This window comes from Photinus pyralis, unplaced genomic scaffold (assembly GCF_008802855.1).
Source record: "Photinus pyralis isolate 1611_PpyrPB1 unplaced genomic scaffold, Ppyr1.3 Ppyr1.4_LG4, whole genome shotgun sequence".
NCBI classification, from domain to species: Eukaryota; Metazoa; Arthropoda; class Insecta; order Coleoptera; family Lampyridae; genus Photinus; species Photinus pyralis.
In genome coordinates, this window is record NW_022170511.1 from 15,928,028 (window position 1) to 15,950,988 (window position 22,961).

The window sequence follows — 22,961 nt, forward strand, 5'->3', positions numbered from 1 at the left end:
TTCACTTACCGCAAATGCTGCTTATTTGGCACAAAAGTCGACGTGTTTAACACGAAAAAGAAGTATGCCACTAATGGCCATATGCACCGTACTATAAAAAGCCCAGCTTAATGTTTAATCGCGCTTATATCACTAATTTGTTATGCACCGGTGTAAAAATGCTCTCTAAGCTCGCTTAACGTTAAGCCTCCATCATTGGCGGTTTAATTCGTTTAAGCTACGCTTTGGAAGGCATAACCTCAAATCTCATATTTTTCTCCTTATTGTTTGTTATGGAAGTCGAAGACGAAATAGTTTTAGATGACGATCTGGATATCATGGATATTATCGAATATGGGTTTCCTCGTATAATATACCAGAGACCCAATTATATTGAAAGCATGGACGATATGAATTTTTTTCGAAGATTCAGGTTAACAAAACAGGCCACTATATCACTTCTGGAGCTTATCGAAGATCAGTTGGAATTTGATAATGATTTGTAAGTATCCCATAGCAATACTGCGGCTGCATGATGGTATTGCACTACAGATTTGGTGATTAATATAAGAACATTTAAAAATACTACTAATGTTTCAGGAACAACAGTGTATCACCGATAAATCAACTGTTAACAACCCTTTTATTTTATGCCAGCAGTAGCCACCAAATTAACATTGCAGATTTTATGCATATGAACCAAGGTACTGTCTCGCGTGTAATCAAAAAAGTTTCACAAGTCATTGCTGGTCTTCGAAACCGCTTCATAAAGATGCCCTCGACCCCAGACGAAATAGTTGCTAGTCAAAATAGCTTTTACAGGGTAGCACGCTTTCCTCGCGTAATTGGATGTGTTGATGGAACACTTATAAAAATTCGTTCTCCAGGTAAGTAAGTGCACATAGTTTAAAAAAACTAAACATCTCAATGTATAGGTGGCGAAGATGGAGAAGTGTACAGAAATAGAAAATCCTATTTTTCTATAAATGTACAATTAGTGTGTGACAGTACCCTAAAAATCATAAATGTTGTTGCCAGATGGCCAGGTTCGGCACATGATGCAACAATATTTAATAACAGTCGTTTGAGGACAAGGTGTCGTGTGAGGCAGGGGAGTTCGGTACTGCTATTCTTCTTGGTAAGTAACCGTTTATTTCAATTTCACTACCTACTGTAGGTTAAGTGCATTGTACTATGTCAAAATGTTTTAAGGTGACAGTGGATATGCACTTAAAGCATACTTATTAACACCGCTTCTGAATCCAACAACACCAGCACAGCAATTATATAATGAGTCGCACATTCGCACACGGAATTGCATCGAAAGAACAAATGGTGTATGGAAAAGACGTTTTCTAGCACTGTGTTACGGACTTCGGTGCCATATTGATACCGCTTTAACTGTCATTGTAGCAACAGCAGTTCTGCATAACATCGCGATTAATATGCATGAAGACATGCCACCACCTCCGAATGACATAAATGCGGAGGAACTGGAGTATCTAATTCAGCAGGGTCAGATTGAAGCTATACAGGGACCCCAACATATTAATTACGATTTCAGAACACACATTGTTAATAATTATTTTGCACAGTTATAAAATATGTATTTGTTACTTAACACATTTACGTATGTACCAGTTTATAATATTATTGTTACCTATATTACTATAAGTATAAAACAGATAATTACTAATTTTCAGTGTCAAGCTCTTCATCTCTTTTCAATTTCCTAGTTAACAAAGCAATTTCTAGTTGATGCTTTTTGAGAATTAATTCATTTTCTTTTTCCATATGTTTATGTTGTGCATCCAATAAAGAAATTCGTTTATCAAGTAATATATTGTATTTCTTAGCAATGTCAGACAATGTTAGCGTTTTCACGACGGTTGTTGGTCTTCTTCTGCTACACTGTTTTGGTGTTCGCGCCTACACAAAATGAATGCTTGATTAAAATGAATTCTTCTTTTCTAAAAACTTACTTTAGAGCTATTAGGTGTGGTGATGTCTAGTTGTGGTGCCATTTGTTCATCTTTTGCAATGGCACAAAGTGTTGCACTTATTGGTTGTTTTAATTGATTTGGAGTACTCCTTTTCCAATTCATAACGTTGGATGCTGGCATGACGCCCTGTGCAGTCTAAAATATAATGCAAGTAAGTAATGTACTTTACTTTGAGGGTAGACACAATGATCAGATATGACAACCATCATCGTAAAAACCTACCTGAATTTGTGAAGTGTATTCACTGCCAACCTCCAACACAAACTCAGTATCTGTATCGAATTGTTGAGTATTACGTTGTGGGATTGCGTTTTCATCAACATCGTCATCAAATGGGTTTTGTAGTCCTACCAAAGTCTTTTCATTCATGATTGATGTCAGTATATCATCAATCAATGTTTCGTCATCGTCTTTCTTTTTCTTAGGTGGTGGCCCACCACCAGTTAATAAGACGTCTCGTTTATGACTGGCTACAGTTTTACGCAGTTCTTTCTTCCTGTTTTCGTAACACTTCTTTAGACAGGATGCGTTTCGGAACGTTGTAGTAGACGAAGCATTAAAGTCTATTTCGATTTGTGACCATGCCTGCTCTTTTTGAGAGACAGACATGCGGTCAGTTTTTTTGTCTTCTAGTATTTTACTATATTTTTCTGAAATTATCGTTAACAGAAGCAGTTTCTCTGCACTAGAAAAGTTTGCCACCCTAATTTTTTCTTTGCTCATGATTTGTTAATAATTAGCGAACTCGTAAAATTATACTTTGCACACACGTTAAAAATACAAAAGGTCGTATAACTTATAAACATGTGAAAAATAGTGAGGTTAAAAAGCACAAATACGCAATGTTGTCAAATATATTTAACGCTTAACGAAGCTTAGATTAATTTTCTGTGGTGCATACAAATCACATCCAAGTAAGGCTTAAGGATTTAAGCGAGCTTACACAAGCTCAGCTTAGGTAAAAAACGGTGCATATGGCCATAAGTCGTAAATGACTAAGCGACATTACGTTTTGTAGCGAGCTGACTTACCAACAAAATGTCGCATTAGGTTTAAAGCGCCATCTCTTGACAAAAAAACGACATTTTAAACTTGCGCACCTAAGTAGATTAAAATGTTTCATTTTACTGTATTTTATCCATTAGAACCTGCGCTTCCTCAGTATCTGCAAAACTCAGAAGTGCAGGTAAGTATTTTGGAGGTAGAATTTTTTATTCAACCTAGCTTCTTTACGAACTCATGGGCACATTTTCTTTTTACTCTAAATAGCTTTCACCTGAAATACACAAAAGGCGTTTTTCTGTTTGCGTAGTGCTTTAAGATTTCAAGCTCATGTGTTAAAAGGACCCTTTAGGTGTTAGATAGGGCTTTCATCAATTCTTGTTGATTTTAACGAAATCGTAGAAGACATGATAGTGTGGTTGTTATGGTATTGTGGAAAATCTGTTTGATACTTTTTGGGTTTTCCTGTAAACACATACCTAATCGCAATGAAGATGACCTGTGACATCTTTTGTGATTGTGGATTCTCCCAGCCAAAAACAAGAACGTGACTGTGCTTTATCTTATCATGTAACATCAACCATACCTGTGTACAGGTAGAAACGAAGGAAATCTGTCAGAATCTGTCATGTGTTCATGATGTTGCGCGGTGCCAACTTAGTACAAAGACGTGTTGCTTTTTTCAAAAGGAGGTCAACTGCCTTGACCATCTAGTTTTGGAGAATTACGTGACAGTGGATCCCGACAAATTCCGTGCAGTACAAGAATGACGCCAGCCCAAAGATAAATAGTCCAGGCTTAATAGGTAGCTCTAAAATAATTTATTTTAAAAAAATTAGTTACCGAGCAAAACCGGGTTTTTTCAGGCAGATTAATGATTAGAAATTGTGGAAAAATAATTAAAACAGCTGAATTTTTCCGCGGGGGAAATCCCGGGGGTTGAAAGGGGTGGAAAGTGGTGTTTTGGAAATTGTGGCAAAACTATTAATTTTAGACGAAAATAGTCAAGACAAAAGTTATAGAGAATAAAAAGTGAACAACTTTTGTGTCTGCACTATTTTCACATAACCTCCAAATTTCCTAGAAAAACCGGAAAAACTGATTTTTTCGTTTTTTATTTTTATTTTTGTGTTATTAAAAAAAGGGACCGTAAAGTTGAACCGATTCCAAGATCTCACAATTTCTGAAAAAAAACACCTCTGTTTCATTGGAATGAAAAATCTATTTTTTTTCATTGCACAGAGGTGCGGGGGTAAAAAAATTGTAGGGAGACATAAACAAAAATTTAAAAATATTATTCCTATAGAAAAACTTCGAGAAAATCGCCAAAAACTGGAAAAACAGATCTCCTCTATGGCAATACCAAAAGTTGAGTCACACCTTTTATATGCATCAGTTTTACTTCTACTTTTACGTTTTTAGCGTCGAGTTTTTCACGTCCAACCGGGCTGAACCAATTACAATGAACTTTTGCAGACGGATTCTTTATTAAATTTGTAGACCATAGTTCGTGAATTGGCCATATCAGCCAAAAAATAAACAAGGCCCTTTTGATCCTTCCGTTAGTTGTGAACCGAATGGCAACTATATTGAAAATAGACATAGCCGGCACCATATGATGGGGATCTCCAAAACCGTAAAAGATACGGCGATGATCAAATTAGAGAGAAGTTGCACAATTAAAGAGTTATTGTCATGTTTTAAAGAAAACCAGAAAATTTTGGTTACTTCAGAAGATGTGCCAGAAAAATCGAAGTTTTTCGATTTCGTTTTTATTTTTTTCGGATGATATTTGAACCGATACAAAAAAAACGATTAATTTAAAGATTAAAGATATTGAAAAGAATTATACCCTACATTATACCCCATAAAATCGCTGGGTCCTGTTTGTCAAGATGACTGTATAGTAGTCTTAGCTACGGTAGGTATTCTGGAAATACGTGCACACCCACACCTACACCTCCGTAACCGTAACACTAACTAATGCGTGTATCTAGGTTTTGGTATGTTTATTTTGACTTTTTGTCAAAATCCTACCCCAGGATGGAGCAAATCTGAATAGGGGCGATTGATGGCATATACATCGGCACTAATGTCATTTTTACAATTTTTTATTTATTTCGAAGGTATTATAGATTACAACAATTTAGTATACATTTTGTTATAGTAAACCTAAGGGCCGAACTAATTAAGACTGAACTGGTTAACTCTGTCTAACTTTGCAATGTTGGTTAACACACAACTTCCGCATTATGTTAGCTTTCGATGAACTTCAATTTGGTCACAACCAGGACCATTTGGTTCGACAGATCCATCAGAAACTTCGAAGCAACTAACGTCGCGGCGTTTGCGACCCACAACTGAAAAAGATGAGAAAAGAATAAAATTCCTGTTGATATATTAATCAAATCCCTTACCTACTACGATGTCACCTTTTTTCATTGCTGGTGCTGCGGATACGGATACCAACAAAACAGCTGCCAATATGGCAAAAATGAACAATTTAGAATTCATATTGTTAGTAATCGTTGCTTTACAGACAATGTTTGAAGATTTGCTTCGTCCGCTACTTATACTCAAATATGACCGACGTCAGATCCAAAGATAAAAACAATCAGCACATTTTTTAGTTTCGGAAAGTCCAGAAGAAGGACTTACTGATTGCGACTATGGCGATTATATTATAATGTCACGGGTTATTTTTGTTATGGAATTATGCTTTTAGATAAAAGGAAAACCCAAAATAAGTACGAACGTACCGTAATAACCATCGTGCTCGATTTTGTAAATGCATTTGTTTGACAACCGATAATGCATATAACGAACACCGGCCATCCTGAGATGCACTGAATTTCTACAAGCAAAGTTCTGCAAATACACAGGGGTTTGGAATTTGCAAGTATTTATGGAAAGCTAGTAGCAATCACTAAATGCGTAGGATTATATACCAAAAAGTTGTTTAAAACTGAAAAAATTGCGACTACTTTCGGAGATATCCGGAAAAAAAAAGAAATTTTGCAAAATCGTTATTTTTTACTGAAGTTAAATTCCCCCTTGTATGTTTAGGGTTTTAAAAGTTAGCAAAAGCACTAAATAATCGTCTTTACACTTTTTACCGGTAATCCAGAATCTTATTTTCACTTATAAGTAAAGGAAGTGCAAAAATTTGTTCATAAACTCCTTTGTAATCGTGACAAGTAACAGGCGATCAAATGTGAGTCACGGTCGAGACGCCTTTTGAAGTTAAGTTCGATTTCCCATGTAAACAAAAATTCCAAAGGTGACTCGACATCAACTCATTTTTAAACTCGTAGTATAAACGCAGTGTAACGTTCTGTACTTTTGACCACAACCTTTCATGGCAAAAAATTCTTTAAACGCGATTACGATGATCAAATAACAAAACGAAAATGTCCGCTCGTGCATTATGAACACATTTGCACAATATTCGCGGTTGAAAATAAATCAGTCAACCTGTCGATTGATCCAACGAAGTTTCTCTTTTGCATAAATAAGCCAGTTTATAATAGTTTTACTCGTAATGGAAACTCACAATGGATTTAACTGTATACACGACAATAATTTCATCGAATTGATGGCACCGGTTTCCTTTGTAATTTGGCAATTAACTTCAACTTTCGCGATAAAGAATCTCACTTATTTTCTTTAGAACCGGTAACACTGTGGCGTTGTGAATCTTATCTGCTAGCACATTAGCTTCTTATCTGAAAGCGCTTCATTCATATAATTTCCTATACTGGCAACTGTGAGAATTTGACGAAAATCAGAGAAATCTGAATTTCTACGATATAGGAATCGGCAAGTTTGCTAAATTTCGAGTCCACGCAGACGTGAGTTATATTTTTCATACTGGTTTCTGGGGATACGATTGATTAGGTATAAAGGTATTTTGAAAAACGTTTACGTGTTGGTTTTTTATCTAAAAACGAGACTTACTTTAAAAACATGCCTCGTACTTATATTGAAAATATGATATAAGTTTATCCAGAAAAATAAATTAAACAAATATAGCAAACGAGCTCCTGGGTATGGCTGTAGCATGTGCAAAACCAAATTTTAAACCTGATGTTACTTTTGCCAATTCACGAACTTCGATCTACAAATTTGATAAAGAATCCATCTACAAAATTTCATCGTAATTGGTCCATTCGTTATCGAGATATCGTGCTAACGGACAGACGGACAGACACCCCAAAATTATAATTTCGCTAGAAGCTCGTTAATAATGTGTGACTTTCGAAGTATAAATAATCAAAATATTCCCATTCTTGTCAAAATCGATCGACGTTATTGGACGTCATATATGCATCATCCTACACAGTTGTAGTACCATGTACCTATATGCATCATATCTAATGGCATGCGCTGCTTTAATTGTAGGAGTGTCATACCTTCCAGTAATGACACAACACTGTACCTTTATTTAAAATGTTACAACTTCTTCCGCCATTTTGCTTGACTACGCAGGATAATTTTCAGTCCGGCGCAACCTTAAAGTTAGCAATGAAATTGCTTTATAGAAGCGTTCCGGCGCTTTGTGGCTAGGAAGGATAGATGTATCTATAGCGATCAGGGTCTTCATTTGTGCCCATTGCCAGTTTCTTGATCTAGCATGCATCTGAAAAATTAACACGAAGTGGAAGTTCACCTTATCGAAAGGACCACATATTGCTTCGTCCGCTCTATCCAGTGACAATGTCCATATATTTACTTGTTTGTTTTGGAAAAATAGAAGAATATCTAGCGATTACATTATATTATCACAGGTCACTTTCATTGCGATGATGTTTTTATATGCAGTAAAACCCATAAAGTATCGATAAGATATTCTACAAAACCATAACAACAATTATCGCGTTTTCTAAACACATTAGAGCAACCTCAATTATATTATATATACAATATACAGTATGTCCCAGATAGCGTGGGTAACTTTCTTATTATTAAAGATAGATAATTGGTTAAGAGGGCAATGTTTTCAAGTTTTAGATGCTTATTTAAAATTTCCTTATGGAAATTCAAAATGTCGCATAGGTTGGACGTAAATTCAAAAAAACTAAAATTTGTCATTTCCTTGAATTTCTTATGTCATCGAAAGTATAAGAGGTATAAAAAAAAGTTTTATATAAACTGTCTTCGATACACTTAATTTAGAATTGATGTCAAAAAAAAATTCAAGATAGCTACTTTTGAGGAACATTTACCAACTTCCTAAAGGTAAATAGGCGCCATGTTGGATTTTTAGATTATTTGATGGATTTTTTAATTCTCTTTTCAACGAGCTATCATATAGCATAAGATTGAAAATAAGATACCAGTTATAATTAACGGTTTTTATATTTTAATCAAGTAGTCTGTGATGATAACTACTATAAATATATTTTGACTACCTACTTATGCGACCTCATGTCGCACAACACAAATGCGATTGGCAAATCAACGGCACTAATGTCATTTTTCAAATTTTTTATTATTTAGAGGGTAGGTATTATAGAATACAACAAATTGGTATTGGTACACTTTGCAATTAAGGTTGGTTGTTATATTATAGTAAATCGAAGGGCCGAACTATTACATACTGAAGTAGGTACTCTGACAAAATTTGCAACGTTGGTGAACACGCAACTTCCGCATTACGTTGGCTTTCTGCGAACCTCAATTTGTTGGCAACCAGGACCGTTTGGTTCGACAGATCCATCAGAAACTTCAAAGCAACTAACGTCGCGCCGCTTCCGACCCACAACTGAAATGGATGGTAAAAGCGTCAAGTTAAGTAGATATAATAATCAAATCCAGGATCAAATCACTTACCAACTACGATGTCTCCTTTCTTCATTGCCGGTGCTGCGGATATAGATACCAGCAAAGCAGCTGCTAATATGGCAAAAATGAACAATTTAGAATTCATTGTTACTTGTTAGGAGTCTTACAGACAATGTTTGAGGATTTGCTTCATCCACTACTTATACCCAAATATGGTCGACGTCAGATCCAAAGATAACTGTAATCGGATCCGTTTTTAGTTTGGGAAATACCAAAAAAATCGTCCACTGAAAAGGATTAATAATAATGTGACAGGTCATTTTTGATATGGAGTTATGATTTTGGATGGAGGATGTGCTAAGCGAATTTCTACAACTACGGAATTAACCATCGTGTTGCATTTTGTAAATGCATTATAAAAGCAAATGATATTGGTAATAACTAAATGGCTAAAATTAAGGTCTGCAAGTTTAAAATGACGTTTTTTTCATGAAAAATAAGCAAATATTTCACAACAATGGCAAAAGATTTTTTATTCAAAGTATCGGCCCTCGCTTTCTACACATTTTATCCATCTCTCGGGCAATTTGTGGATACCATTCCAAAAGAAAGGCTCATCTTTTATTGACATCCATTCATCGAGCCATTTTTGCACATCCTCGAAAGTCTTGAAGTGTGGCTCAGCTAGTGCGTGTCCCATCGATGAGGAGAGGTGATAGTCAGAAGGCGCCAAGTCTGGTGAATACGGCGGGTGGGGTAAAGGTTCCCAACCAAGTGAAGAAATCGATTCTTTGACCACCTTGGCTGAATGTGCAAGAGCGTTGTCATGAAGCAGAATGACTTTGCCGTGTCTTCGAGCCCATTCTGGGCGTTTTTCGGTCAATGCGTGGTTCAAATTGATCAGTTTTTGTCGGTAGGGGGCGGTATTAACTGTTTCGCGGGGTTTTAGAAGCTCGTAGTACACTATTATACTCCCTTCTGATCCCACCACACACACAGTATTGTCTTTCTCCCAAAACGATCCGGTCTTGCACACGATATCGATGGTTCTCCTGGCATTACTTTTGATTTTTTGCGTTTGGGATTCTCAAAATACACCCGTTTTTCATCGCCAGTTACAGCCCGATGCGAAAAACTCTTTCTTTCGTGGGGTAAATGCAGCATTTCAAACACAGTTTTTCGCTTTTCTATTTGTCGTTCGTTCAGTTCGTGTGGAACCCATTTCCAACCTTTTGAATCTTTCCCATGGCATTTAGGCGATCGGAAATGGCTTGACGAGTTACATTCCACTACGACGCCACCATTTGTTGTGTTGTGTATGGTCTTGGCCCAATAATGCTTGTAACTCGTTGTCTGCAAATTTCTTTGGTCGATTTTCGCGTTCTTTGTCCATAACATTGAAATCGCCACCTTTGAAACGTTGAAACCAGCGTTCGCAGGTCTTAACGGTTGGGGCACGATCGCCGTAAGTCTCTTCCAAAATTCGGTGACTTCCCGATGCCTTTTTCTTTTGATTGAACAGAAAAATGATCACTTGCCGCAAATGCTGCTTTTAACACGAAAAAGAAGTATGCCACTAATGGCCGTTTGCACCGACAAATTTAAGTGGAGCTTAGATTAAGCGTAGCTTAAAATCCATGGCAACGATTATTGAGACAATGGTTGCCATGGATTTTAAGCTACGCTTAAGCTAAGCTCCACTTAAATTTGTCGGTGCAAACGGCCATAAGTCGTAAATGGCTAAGCGAACATTACGTTTTGTAGGTTTAAAGCGCCATCTCTTGACAAAAAACGACATTTTAAACTTGCGCACCTAAGTAGATTAAAATGTTTTTTTCACTACTAGCGTCTGATGACATGATTATTAACCTTTTTTCCACTTGTAAAGTAGGCTTTCTCGGCATTTGTTCAAAGTGGTTAATAATTTTTTATTATTAACTAGTAGTCAATGATGAGAACTGTCACGCTGTCACTTTTAGAAAACACAACCCGAAATTTCGCTCAATGAACGTTTAGACAAGTTCTCTAAAACGAATAATTGCCACGAATCGCAATTTCCAGAGAAATTACATACCTAAAATTATCACATTTTGAAAAAATTCGAACGAAATTACTCTTTGAAAAATCTCAATGACAGAACAAAATACGGCCTGTTTGACTTGTACTTCCACGTACTTGATTGACATGTTAAATTAAGAAAAAAACAATTCTGTCCAACCGTTAACTCTCTTATCAATATAATATGTTAATTTAGAGGATTTCAAGTGCTAGTAGTGAAAAAAATAGTATATATACCACGGTAGAGAAGTCTATTATTGCCATCGCACCTTACACCCCTCGGCGCAAGCGCCTCGAGATGTAATCTTGGTGCTCAGGCAATAATAGTGGACTTCTCTACCTTGATATATAATGTACTATTATTTTACTGTATTTTATCCATTCGAACCTGCGCTTCCTCAGTATCTGCAAAACTCAGAAGTGCAGGTAAGTATTTTGGAGGTAGAATTTTTTATTTAACCCATCAGCTTCTTTACGAACTCATGGGCACATTTTCTTTTTACTCTAAATAGCTTTCACCTGAAATACACAAAAGGCGTTTCTCTGTTTGCGTCGTTAAAAAGGTGCTTTAAGATTTCAAGTTCATGTGTTAAAAGGACCCTTTGGATGTTAGATAGGGCTTTCATCAATTGTTTTAACGAAATCGTAGAAGACATGATAGTGTGGTTGTTATGGTATTGTGGAAAATCTGTTTGATACTTGTTGGGTTTTCCTGTAAACACATAATCGCAATGAAGATGACCTGTGACATCTTTTGTGATTGTGGATTCTCCCAGCCAAAAACAAGAACGTGACTGTGCTTTATCTTATCATGTAACATCAACCATACCTGTGTACAGGTAGAAACGAAGGAAATCTGTCAGAATCTGCGAAAACCTTAATCCGGAAGATGTGCTCATGATGTTGCGCGGTGCCAACTTAGTACAAAGACGTGTTGCTTTTTTCAAAAGGAGGTCAACTGCCTTGTCCATCTAGTTTTAGAGAATTACGTGACAGTGGATCCCGACAAATTCCGTGCAGCACAAGAATGACGCCAGCCCAAAGATAAATAGTCCGGGCTAAATAGCTCTAAAATAATTTATTTAAAAAAAAATTAGTTACCGAGTAAAATCGGGTTTTTTCAGGCAGATGAATGATTAGAAATTGGGGAAAAATAATTAAAACAGCTGAATTTTTCCGCGGGTAAAATCCCCGGGGGTTGAAAGGGGTGGAAAGTGGAATTTTGCAAATTGTGGCAAAACAATTAATTTTAGACGAAAATGGTCAAGACAAAAGTTATAGAGAATAAAAAGTGAACAACTTTTGTGTCTGCACTATTTTCACATAACCTCCAAATTTCCTAGAAAAACCGGAAAAACTGCTTTTTTCGTTTTTTATTCTTATTTTTGCGAAAAAAAATCGTAGGGGTTTGAAATTTGGAGGAAACATAGCTTGTTTTATTAAAAAAAGGGACCGTAAAGTTGAACCGATTCACAGATCTCACAATTTCTGAAAAAACCATCTCTGTTTCATTGGAATGAAAAATCTATTTTTTTTCATTGCACAGAGGTGCGGGGGTAAAAAAAATTGTAGGGAGACTTATATATTAATAAACAAAAATTTAAAAATATTATTCCTATAGAAAAACTTCGAGAAAATCGTCAAAAACTGGAAAAACAGATCTCCTCTATGGCAATACCAAAAGTTGAGTCACACCTTTTATATGCATCAGTTTTACTTCTACTTTTACGTTTTTAGGGTCGAGTTGATTAAACGAGACTGTTATGCTTTCGCCCTATCGCTCGTTTTCACGTCCAACCGGGCTGAACCAATTACGATGAACTTTTGCAGACGGATTTCTTATTAAATTTGTAGACCATAGTTCGTGAATTGGCCATATCAGCCAAAAAATAAACAAGGCCCTTTTGATCCTTCCGTTAGTTGTGAACCGAATGGCAACTATATTGAAAATAGACATAGCCGGCACCATATGATGGGGATCTCCAAAACCGTAAAAGATACGGCGATGATCAAATTAGAGAGAAGTTGCACAATTAAAGAGTTATTATCATGTTTTAAAGAAAACCAGAAAATTTTGGTTACCTACTTCAGAAGATGTGCCAGAAAAATCGAAGTTTTTCGATTTCGTTTTTATTTTTTTCGGATGATATTTGAACCGATACAAAAAAAACGATTAATTTAAAGATTAAAGATATTGAAAAGAATTATACCCTACATTATACCCCATAAAATCGCTGGGTCCTGTTTGTCAAGATGACTGTATAGTCTTAGCTACGGTAGGTATTCTGGAAATATGTGCACACCCACACCTACACCTCCGTAACCGTAACACTAACTAATGCGTGTATCTAGGTTTTGGTATGTTTATTTTGACTTTTTGTCAAAATCCTACCCCAGGATGGAGCAAATCTGAATAGGGGCGATTGATGGCATATACATCGGCACTAATGTCATTTTTACAATTTTTTATTTATTTCGCAGGTTTTATAGATTACAACAAATTAGTATACATTTTGTTATAGTAAACCTAAGGACCGAACTAATTAAGACTGAACTGGTTAACTCTGTCTAACTTTGCAATGTTGGTTAACACACAACTTCCGCATTATGTTAGCTTTCGATGAACTTCAATTTGGTCACAACCAGGACCATTTGGTTCGACAGATCCATCAGAAACTTCGAAGCAACTAACGTCGCGGCGTTTGCGACCCACAACTGAAAAAGATGAGAAAAGAATAAAATTCCTGTTGATATATTAATCAAATCCCTTACCTACTACGATGTCACCTTTTTTCATTGCTGGTGCTGCGGATACGGATACCAACAAAACAGCTGCCAATATGGCAAAAATGAACAATTTAGAATTCATATTGTTAGTAATCGTTGCTTTACAGACAATGTTTGAAGATTTGCTTCGTCCGCTACTTATACTCAAATATGACCGACGTCAGATCCAAAGATAAAAACAATCAGCACATTTTTTAGTTTCGGAAAGTCCAGAAGAAGGACTTACTGATTGCGACTATGGCGATTATATTATAATGTCACGGGTTATTTTTGTTATGGAATTATGCTTTTAGATAAAAGGAAAACCCAAAATAAGTACGAACGTACCGTAATAACCATCGTGCTCGATTTTGTAAATGCATTTGTTTGACAACCGATAATGCATATAACGAACACCGGCCATCCTGAGATGCACTGAATTTCTACAAGCAAAGTTCTGCAAATACACAGGGGTTTGGAATTTGCAAGTATTTATGGAAAGCTAGTAGCAATCACTAAATGCGTAGGATTATATACCAAAAAGTTGTTTAAAACTGAAAAAATTGCGACTACTTTCGGAGATATCCGGAAAAAAAAAGAAATTTTGCAAAATCGTTATTTTTTACTGAAGTTAAATTCCCCCTTGTATGTTTAGGGTTTTAAAAGTTAGCAAAAGCACTAAATAATCGTCTTTACACTTTTTACCGGTAATCCAGAATCTTATTTTCACTTATAAGTAAAGGAAGTGCAAAAATTTGTTCATAAACTCCTTTGTAATCGTGACAAGTAACAGGCGATCAAATGTGAGTCACGGTCGAGACGCCTTTTGAAGTTAAGTTCGATTTCCCATGTAAACAAAAATTCCAAAGGTGACTCGACATCAACTCATTTTTAAACTCGTAGTATAAACGCAGTGTAACGTTCTGTACTTTTGACCACAACCTTTCATGGCAAAAAATTCTTTAAACGCGATTACGATGATCAAATAACAAAACGAAAATGTCCGCTCGTGCATTATGAACACATTTGCACAATATTCGCGGTTGAAAATAAATCAGTCAACCTGTCGATTGATCCAACGAAGTTTCTCTTTTGCATAAATAAGCCAGTTTATAATAGTTTTACTCGTAATGGAAACTCACAATGGATTTAACTGTATACACGACAATAATTTCATCGAATTGATGGCACCGGTTTCCTTTGTAATTTGGCAATTAACTTCAACTTTCGCGATAAAGAATCTCACTTATTTTCTTTAGAACCGGTAACACTGTGGCGTTGTGAATCTTATCTGCTAGCACATTAGCTTCTTATCTGAAAGCGCTTCATTCATATAATTTCCTATACTGGCAACTGTGAGAATTTGACGAAAATCAGAGAAATCTGAATTTCTACGATATAGGAATCGGCAAGTTTGCTAAATTTCGAGTCCACGCAGACGTGAGTTATATTTTTCATACTGGTTTCTGGGGATACGATTGATTAGGTATAAAGGTATTTTGAAAAACGTTTACGTGTTGGTTTTTTATCTAAAAACGAGACTTACTTTAAAAACATGCCTCGTACTTATATTGAAAATATGATATAAGTTTATCCAGAAAAATAAATTAAACAAATATAGCAAACGAGCTCCTGGGTATGGCTGTAGCATGTGCAAAACCAAATTTTAAACCTGATGTTACTTTTGCCAATTCACGAACTTCGATCTACAAATTTGATAAAGAATCCATCTACAAAATTTCATCGTAATTGGTCCATTCGTTATCGAGATATCGTGCTAACGGACAGACGGACAGACACCCCAAAATTATAATTTCGCTAGAAGCTCGTTAATAATGTGTGACTTTCGAAGTATAAATAATCAAAATATTCCCATTCTTGTCAAAATCGATCGACGTTATTGGACGTCATATATGCATCATCCTACACAGTTGTAGTACCATGTACCTATATGCATCATATCTAATGGCATGCGCTGCTTTAATTGTAGGAGTGTCATACCTTCCAGTAATGACACAACACTGTACCTTTATTTAAAATGTTACAACTTCTTCCGCCATTTTGCTTGACTACGCAGGATAATTTTCAGTCCGGCGCAACCTTAAAGTTAGCAATGAAATTGCTTTATAGAAGCGTTCCGGCGCTTTGTGGCTAGGAAGGATAGATGTATCTATAGCGATCAGGGTCTTCATTTGTGCCCATTGCCAGTTTCTTGATCTAGCATGCATCTGAAAAATTAACACGAAGTGGAAGTTCACCTTATCGAAAGGACCACATATTGCTTCGTCCGCTCTATCCAGTGACAATGTCCATATATTTACTTGTTTGTTTTGGAAAAATAGAAGAATATCTAGCGATTACATTATATTATCACAGGTCACTTTCATTGCGATGATGTTTTTATATGCAGTAAAACCCATAAAGTATCGATAAGATATTCTACAAAACCATAACAACAATTATCGCGTTTTCTAAACACATTAGAGCAACCTCAATTATATTATATATACAATATACAGTATGTCCCAGATAGCGTGGGTAACTTTCTTATTATTAAAGATAGATAATTGGTTAAGAGGGCAATGTTTTCAAGTTTTAGATGCTTATTTAAAATTTCCTTATGGAAATTCAAAATGTCGCATAGGTTGGACGTAAATTCAAAAAAACTAAAATTTGTCATTTCCTTGAATTTCTTATGTCATCGAAAGTATAAGAGGTATAAAAAAAAGTTTTATATAAACTGTCTTCGATACACTTAATTTAGAATTGATGTCAAAAAAAAATTCAAGATAGCTACTTTTGAGGAACATTTACCAACTTCCTAAAGGTAAATAGGCGCCATGTTGGATTTTTAGATTATTTGATGGATTTTTTAATTCTCTTTTCAACGAGCTATCATATAGCATAAGATTGAAAATAAGATACCAGTTATAATTAACGGTTTTTATATTTTAATCAAGTAGTCTGTGATGATAACTACTATAAATATATTTTGACTACCTACTTATGCGACCTCATGTCGCACAACACAAATGCGATTGGCAAATCAACGGCACTAATGTCATTTTTCAAATTTTTTATTATTTAGAGGGTAGGTATTATAGAATACAACAAATTGGTATTGGTACACTTTGCAATTAAGGTTGGTTGTTATATTATAGTAAATCGAAGGGCCGAACTATTACATACTGAAGTAGGTACTCTGACAAAATTTGCAACGTTGGTGAACACGCAACTTCCGCATTACGTTGGCTTTCTGCGAACCTCAATTTGTTGGCAACCAGGACCGTTTGGTTCGACAGATCCATCAGAAACTTCAAAGCAACTAACGTCGCGCCGCTTCCGACCCACAACTGAAATGGATGGTAAAAGCGTCAAGTTAAGTAGATATAATAATCAAATCCAGGATCAAATCACTTACCAACTACGATGTCTCCTTTCTTCATTGCCGGTGCTGCGGATATAGATACCAGCAAAGCAGCTGCTAATATGGCAAAAATGAACAATTTAGAATTCATTGTTACTTGTTAGGAGTCTTACAGACAATGTTTGAGGATTTGCTTCATCCACTACTTATACCCAAATATGGTCGACGTCAGATCCAAAGATAACTGTAATCGGATCCGTTTTTAGTTTGGGAAATACCAAAAAAATCGTCCACTGAAAAGGATTAATAATAATGTGACAGGTCATTTTTGATATGGAGTTATGATTTTGGATGGAGGATGTGCTAAGCGAATTTCTACAACTACGGAATTAACCATCGTGTTGCATTTTGTAAATGCATTATAAAAGCAAATGATATTGGTAATAACTAAATGGCTAAAATTAAGGTCTGCAAGTTTAAAATGACGTTTTTTTCATGAAAAATAAGCAAATATTTCACAACAATGGCAAAAGATTTTTTATTCAAAGTATCGGCCCTCGCTTTCTACACATTTTATCCATCTCTCGGGCAATTTGTGGATACCATTCCAAAAGAAAGGCTCATCTTTTATTGACATCCATTCATCGAGCCATTTTTGCACATCCTCGAAAGTCTTGAAGTGTGGCTCAGCTAGTGCGTGTCCCATCGATGAGGAGAGGTGATAGTCAGAAGGCGCCAAGTCTGGTGAATACGGCGGGTGGGGTAAAGGTTCCCAACCAAGTGAAGAAATCGATTCTTTGACCACCTTGGCTGAATGTGCAAGAGCGTTGTCATGAAGCAGAATGACTTTGCCGTGTCTTCGAGCCCATTCTGGGCGTTTTTCGGTCAATGCGTGGTTCAAATTGATCAGTTTTTGTCGGTAGGGGGCGGTATTAACTGTTTCGCGGGGTTTTAGAAGCTCGTAGTACACTATTATACTCCCTTCTGATCCCACCACACACACAGTATTGTCTTTCTCCCAAAACGATCCGGTCTTGCACACGATATCGATGGTTCTCCTGGCATTACTTTTGATTTTTTGCGTTTGGGATTCTCAAAATACACCCGTTTTTCATCGCCAGTTACAGCCCGATGCGAAAAACTCTTTCTTTCGTGGGGTAAATGCAGCATTTCAAACACAGTTTTTCGCTTTTCTATTTGTCGTTCGTTCAGTTCGTGTGGAACCCATTTCCAACCTTTTGAATCTTTCCCATGGCATTTAGGCGATCGGAAATGGCTTGACGAGTTACATTCCACTACGACGCCACCATTTGTTGTGTTGTGTATGGTCTTGGCCCAATAATGCTTGTAACTCGTTGTCTGCAAATTTCTTTGGTCGATTTTCGCGTTCTTTGTCCATAACATTGAAATCGCCACCTTTGAAACGTTGAAACCAGCGTTCGCAGGTCTTAACGGTTGGGGCACGATCGCCGTAAGTCTCTTCCAAAATTCGGTGACTTCCCGATGCCTTTTTCTTTTGATTGAACAGAAAAATGATCACTTGCCGCAAATGCTGCTTTTAACACGAAAAAGAAGTATGCCACTAATGGCCGTTTGCACCGACAAATTTAAGTGGAGCTTAGATTAAGCGTAGCTTAAAATCCATGGCAACGATTATTGAGACAATGGTTGCCATGGATTTTAAGCTACGCTTAAGCTAAGCTCCACTTAAATTTGTCGGTGCAAACGGCCATAAGTCGTAAATGGCTAAGCGAACATTACGTTTTGTAGGTTTAAAGCGCCATCTCTTGACAAAAAACGACATTTTAAACTTGCGCACCTAAGTAGATTAAAATGTTTTTTTCACTACTAGCGTCTGATGACATGATTATTAACCTTTTTTCCACTTGTAAAGTAGGCTTTCTCGGCATTTGTTCAAAGTGGTTAATAGTTTTTTATTATTAACTAGTAGTCAATAATGAGAACTGTCACGCTGTCACTTTTAGAAAACACAACCCGAAATTTCGCTCAATGAACGTTTAGACAAGTTCTCTAAAACGAATAATTGCCACCATTCGCAATTTCCAGAGAAATTACATACCTAAAATTATCACATTTTGAAAAATTCGAACGAAATTACTCTTTGAAAAATCTCAATGACAGAACAAAATACGGCCTGTTTGACTTGTACTTCCACGTACTTGATTGACATGTTAAATTAAGAAACAAACAATTCTGTCCAACCGTTAACTCTCTTATCAATATAATATGTTAATTTAGAGGATTTAGAGTGCTAGTAGTGAAAAAATAGTATATATACCACGGTAGAGAAGTCTATTATTGCCTTCGCACCTTACACCCCTCGGCGCAAGCGCCTCGAGATGTAATCTTGGTGCTCAGGCAATAATAGTGGACTTCTCTACCTTGATATATAATGTACTATTATTTTACTGTATTTTATCCATTCGAACCTGCGCTTCCTCAGTATCTGCAAAACTCAGAAGTGCAGGTAAGTATTTTGGAGGTAGAATTTTTTATTTAACCCATCAGCTTCTTTACGAACTCATGGGCACATTTTCTTTTTACTCTAAATAGCTTTCACCTGAAATACACAAAAGGCGTTTCTCTGTTTGCGTCGTTAAAAAGGTGCTTTAAGATTTCAAGTTCATGTGTTAAAAGGACCCTTTGGATGTTAGATAGGGCTTTCATCAATTGTTTTAACGAAATCGTAGAAGACATGATAGTGTGGTTGTTATGGTATTGTGGAAAATCTGTTTGATACTTGTTGGGTTTTCCTGTAAACACATAATCGCAATGAAGATGACCTGTGACATCTTTTGTGATTGTGGATTCTCCCAGCCAAAAACAAGAACGTGACTGTGCTTTATCTTATCATGTAACATCAACCATACCTGTGTACAGGTAGAAACGAAGGAAATCTGTCAGAATCTGCGAAAACCTTAATCCGGAAGATGTGCTCATGATGTTGCGCGGTGCCAACTTAGTACAAAGACGTGTTGCTTTTTTCAAAAGGAGGTCAACTGCCTTGTCCATCTAGTTTTAGAGAATTACGTGACAGTGGATCCCGACAAATTCCGTGCAGCACAAGAATGACGCCAGCCCAAAGATAAATAGTCCGGGCTAAATAGCTCTAAAATAATTTATTTAAAAAAAAATTAGTTACCGAGTAAAATCGGGTTTTTTCAGGCAGATGAATGATTAGAAATTGGGGAAAAATAATTAAAACAGCTGAATTTTTCCGCGGGTAAAATCCCCGGGGGTTGAAAGGGGTGGAAAGTGGAATTTTGCAAATTGTGGCAAAACAATTAATTTTAGACGAAAATGGTCAAGACAAAAGTTATAGAGAATAAAAAGTGAACAACTTTTGTGTCTGCACTATTTTCACATAACCTCCAAATTTCCTAGAAAAACCGGAAAAACTGCTTTTTTCGTTTTTTATTCTTATTTTTGCGAAAAAAAATCGTAGGGGTTTGAAATTTGGAGGAAACATAGCTTGTTTTATTAAAAAAAGGGACCGTAAAGTTGAACCGATTCACAGATCTCACAATTTCTGAAAAAACCATCTCTGTTTCATTGGAATGAAAAATCTATTTTTTTTCATTGCACAGAGGTGCGGGGGTAAAAAAAATTGTAGGGAGACTTATATATTAATAAACAAAAATTTAAAAATATTATTCCTATAGAAAAACTTCGAGAAAATCGTCAAAAACTGGAAAAACAGATCTCCTCTATGGCAATACCAAAAGTTGAGTCACACCTTTTATATGCATCAGTTTTACTTCTACTTTTACGTTTTTAGGGTCGAGTTGATTAAACGAGACTGTTATGCTTTCGCCCTATCGCTCGTTTTCACGTCCAACCGGGCTGAACCAATTACGATGAACTTTTGCAGACGGATTTCTTATTAAATTTGTAGACCATAGTTCGTGAATTGGCCATATCAGCCAAAAAATAAACAAGGCCCTTTTGATCCTTCCGTTAGTTGTGAACCGAATGGCAACTATATTGAAAATAGACATAGCCGGCACCATATGATGGGGATCTCCAAAACCGTAAAAGATACGGCGATGATCAAATTAGAGAGAAGTTGCACAATTAAAGAGTTATTATCATGTTTTAAAGAAAACCAGAAAATTTTGGTTACCTACTTCAGAAGATGTGCCAGAAAAATCGAAGTTTTTCGATTTCGTTTTTATTTTTTTCGGATGATATTTGAACCGATACAAAAAAAACGATTAATTTAAAGATTAAAGATATTGAAAAGAATTATACCCTACATTATACCCCATAAAATCGCTGGGTCCTGTTTGTCAAGATGACTGTATAGTCTTAGCTACGGTAGGTATTCTGGAAATATGTGCACACCCACACCTACACCTCCGTAACCGTAACACTAACTAATGCGTGTATCTAGGTTTTGGTATGTTTATTTTGACTTTTTGTCAAAATCCTACCCCAGGATGGAGCAAATCTGAATAGGGGCGATTGATGGCATATACATCGGCACTAATGTCATTTTTACAATTTTTTATTTATTTCGCAGGTTTTATAGATTACAACAAATTAGTATACATTTTGTTATAGTAAACCTAAGGACCGAACTAATTAAGACTGAACTGGTTAACTCTGTCTAACTTTGCAATGTTGGTTAACACACAACTTCCGCATTATGTTAGCTTTCGATGAACTTCAATTTGGTCACAACCAGGACCATTTGGTTCGACAGATCCATCAGAAACTTCGAAGCAACTAACGTCGCGGCGTTTGCGACCCACAACTGAAAAAGATGAGAAAAGAATAAAATTCCTGTTGATATATTAATCAAATCCCTTACCTACTACGATGTCACCTTTTTTCATTGCTGGTGCTGCGGATACGGATACCAACAAAACAGCTGCCAATATGGCAAAAATGAACAATTTAGAATTCATATTGTTAGTAATCGTTGCTTTACAGACAATGTTTGAAGATTTGCTTCGTCCGCTACTTATACTCAAATATGACCGACGTCAGATCCAAAGATAAAAACAATCAGCACATTTTTTAGTTTCGGAAAGTCCAGAAGAAGGACTTACTGATTGCGACTATGGCGATTATATTATAACGTCACGGGTTATTTTTGTTATGGAATTATGCTTTTAGATAAAAGGAAAACCCAAAATAAGTACGAACGTACCGTAATAACCATCGTGCTCGATTTTGTAAATGCATTTGTTTGACAACCGATAATGCATATAACGAACACCGGCCATCCTGAGATGCACTGAATTTCTACAAGCAAAGTTCTGCAAATACACAGGGGTTTGGAATTTGCAAGTATTTATGGAAAGCTAGTAGCAATCACTAAATGCGTAGGATTATATACCAAAAAGTTGTTTAATTGTATTTTGTGCATTAGAACTTGCAAACCCTCGGTATCCGCAAAGCGATCGTGCTTGCAAGGTCTATTGAAAAGTTTTCAAGCAGAGTTTATATTCGGTATTATAACTACTTATACAAGCTGATTCAAATTCGAGGGCCCTCCATGGGGATTTCGGGAACTGTAAGAGATAGGTATAGGTAGTTTAAATTTGGGAAACTTGCGTATTTTTAATAAAATGCAATTTTAAAACTGAAAAAATTGCGACTACTATCGGAGATATCCGGAAAAAAAAAGAAATTTTGCAAAATCGTTATTTTTTACTGAAGTTAAATTCCCCCTTGTATGTTTAGGGTTTTAAAAGTTAGCAAAAGCACTAAATAATCGTCTTTACACTTTTTACCGGTAATCCAGAATCTTATTTTCACTTATAAGTAAAGGAAGTGCAAAAATTTGTTCATAAACTCCTTTGTAATCGTGACAAGTAACAGGCGATCAAATGTGAGTCACGGTCGAGACGCCTTTTGAAGTTAAGTTCGATTTCCCATGTAAACAAAAATTCCAAAGGTGACTCGACATCAACTCATTTTTAAACTCGTAGTATAAACGCAGTGTAACGTTCTGTACTTTTGACCACAACCTT

General features: G+C 36.2%; 2 protein-coding genes, 5 long non-coding RNA genes and 1 pseudogene across 7 annotated transcripts in view; 2 read left to right on the plus strand and 6 right to left on the minus strand.

Moving 5' to 3' along the window:
- The window catches only part of LOC116167747, a 53,216-nt gene that overhangs the window by 8,301 nt on the left and 21,954 nt on the right, over window positions 1–22,961 (plus strand). The window lies entirely within an intron of this gene.
- LOC116167744 lies at window positions 270–1,595 on the plus strand (annotated as a pseudogene).
- Window positions 1,646–2,924, minus strand: LOC116167746 (myb/SANT-like DNA-binding domain-containing protein 3). Its single transcript, XM_031483241.1, has 3 exons — window positions 2,205–2,924; window positions 1,962–2,117; window positions 1,646–1,908 (listed from the first exon to the last, which is right to left on the minus strand). The coding sequence occupies exons 1-3, from the start codon at window positions 2,703–2,705 to the stop codon at window positions 1,672–1,674; spliced, it is 894 nt and encodes a 297-aa protein (XP_031339101.1). The 5' UTR covers window positions 2,706–2,924; the 3' UTR covers window positions 1,646–1,671.
- LOC116167750 lies at window positions 5,195–5,562 on the minus strand. Its single transcript, XR_004144633.1, has 2 exons — window positions 5,402–5,562; window positions 5,195–5,344 (listed from the first exon to the last, which is right to left on the minus strand). It is a non-coding gene; the product is annotated as an uncharacterized LOC116167750 (long non-coding RNA).
- LOC116167757 lies at window positions 8,457–8,936 on the minus strand. The gene is made up of 2 exons (XR_004144639.1): window positions 8,817–8,936; window positions 8,457–8,748 (listed from the first exon to the last, which is right to left on the minus strand). It is a non-coding gene; the product is annotated as an uncharacterized LOC116167757 (long non-coding RNA).
- LOC116167748 lies at window positions 13,277–13,759 on the minus strand. The gene is made up of 2 exons (XR_004144631.1): window positions 13,599–13,759; window positions 13,277–13,541 (listed from the first exon to the last, which is right to left on the minus strand). It is a non-coding gene; the product is annotated as an uncharacterized LOC116167748 (long non-coding RNA).
- Window positions 16,654–17,152, minus strand: LOC116167756. The gene is made up of 2 exons (XR_004144638.1): window positions 17,014–17,152; window positions 16,654–16,945 (listed from the first exon to the last, which is right to left on the minus strand). It is a non-coding gene; the product is annotated as an uncharacterized LOC116167756 (long non-coding RNA).
- Window positions 21,472–21,954, minus strand: LOC116167749. The gene is made up of 2 exons (XR_004144632.1): window positions 21,794–21,954; window positions 21,472–21,736 (listed from the first exon to the last, which is right to left on the minus strand). It is a non-coding gene; the product is annotated as an uncharacterized LOC116167749 (long non-coding RNA).

What these genes read in the sequence shown, in the direction of transcription:
- LOC116167746 (XM_031483241.1), bottom strand. Translation starts at nt 2,705, where the DNA reads ATGAGCAAAGAAAAAATTAGGGTGGCAAACTTTTCTAGTGCAGAGAAA. An exon ending in AATACACTTCACAAATTCAG is followed by an intron (nt 2,118 to 2,204) that starts GTAGGTTTTTAC and finishes ATTATATTTTAG; the next exon opens with ACTGCACAGGGCGTCATGCC. An exon ending in CCACACCTAATAGCTCTAAA is followed by an intron (nt 1,909 to 1,961) that starts GTAAGTTTTTAG and finishes CATTTTGTGTAG; the next exon opens with GCGCGAACACCAAAACAGTG.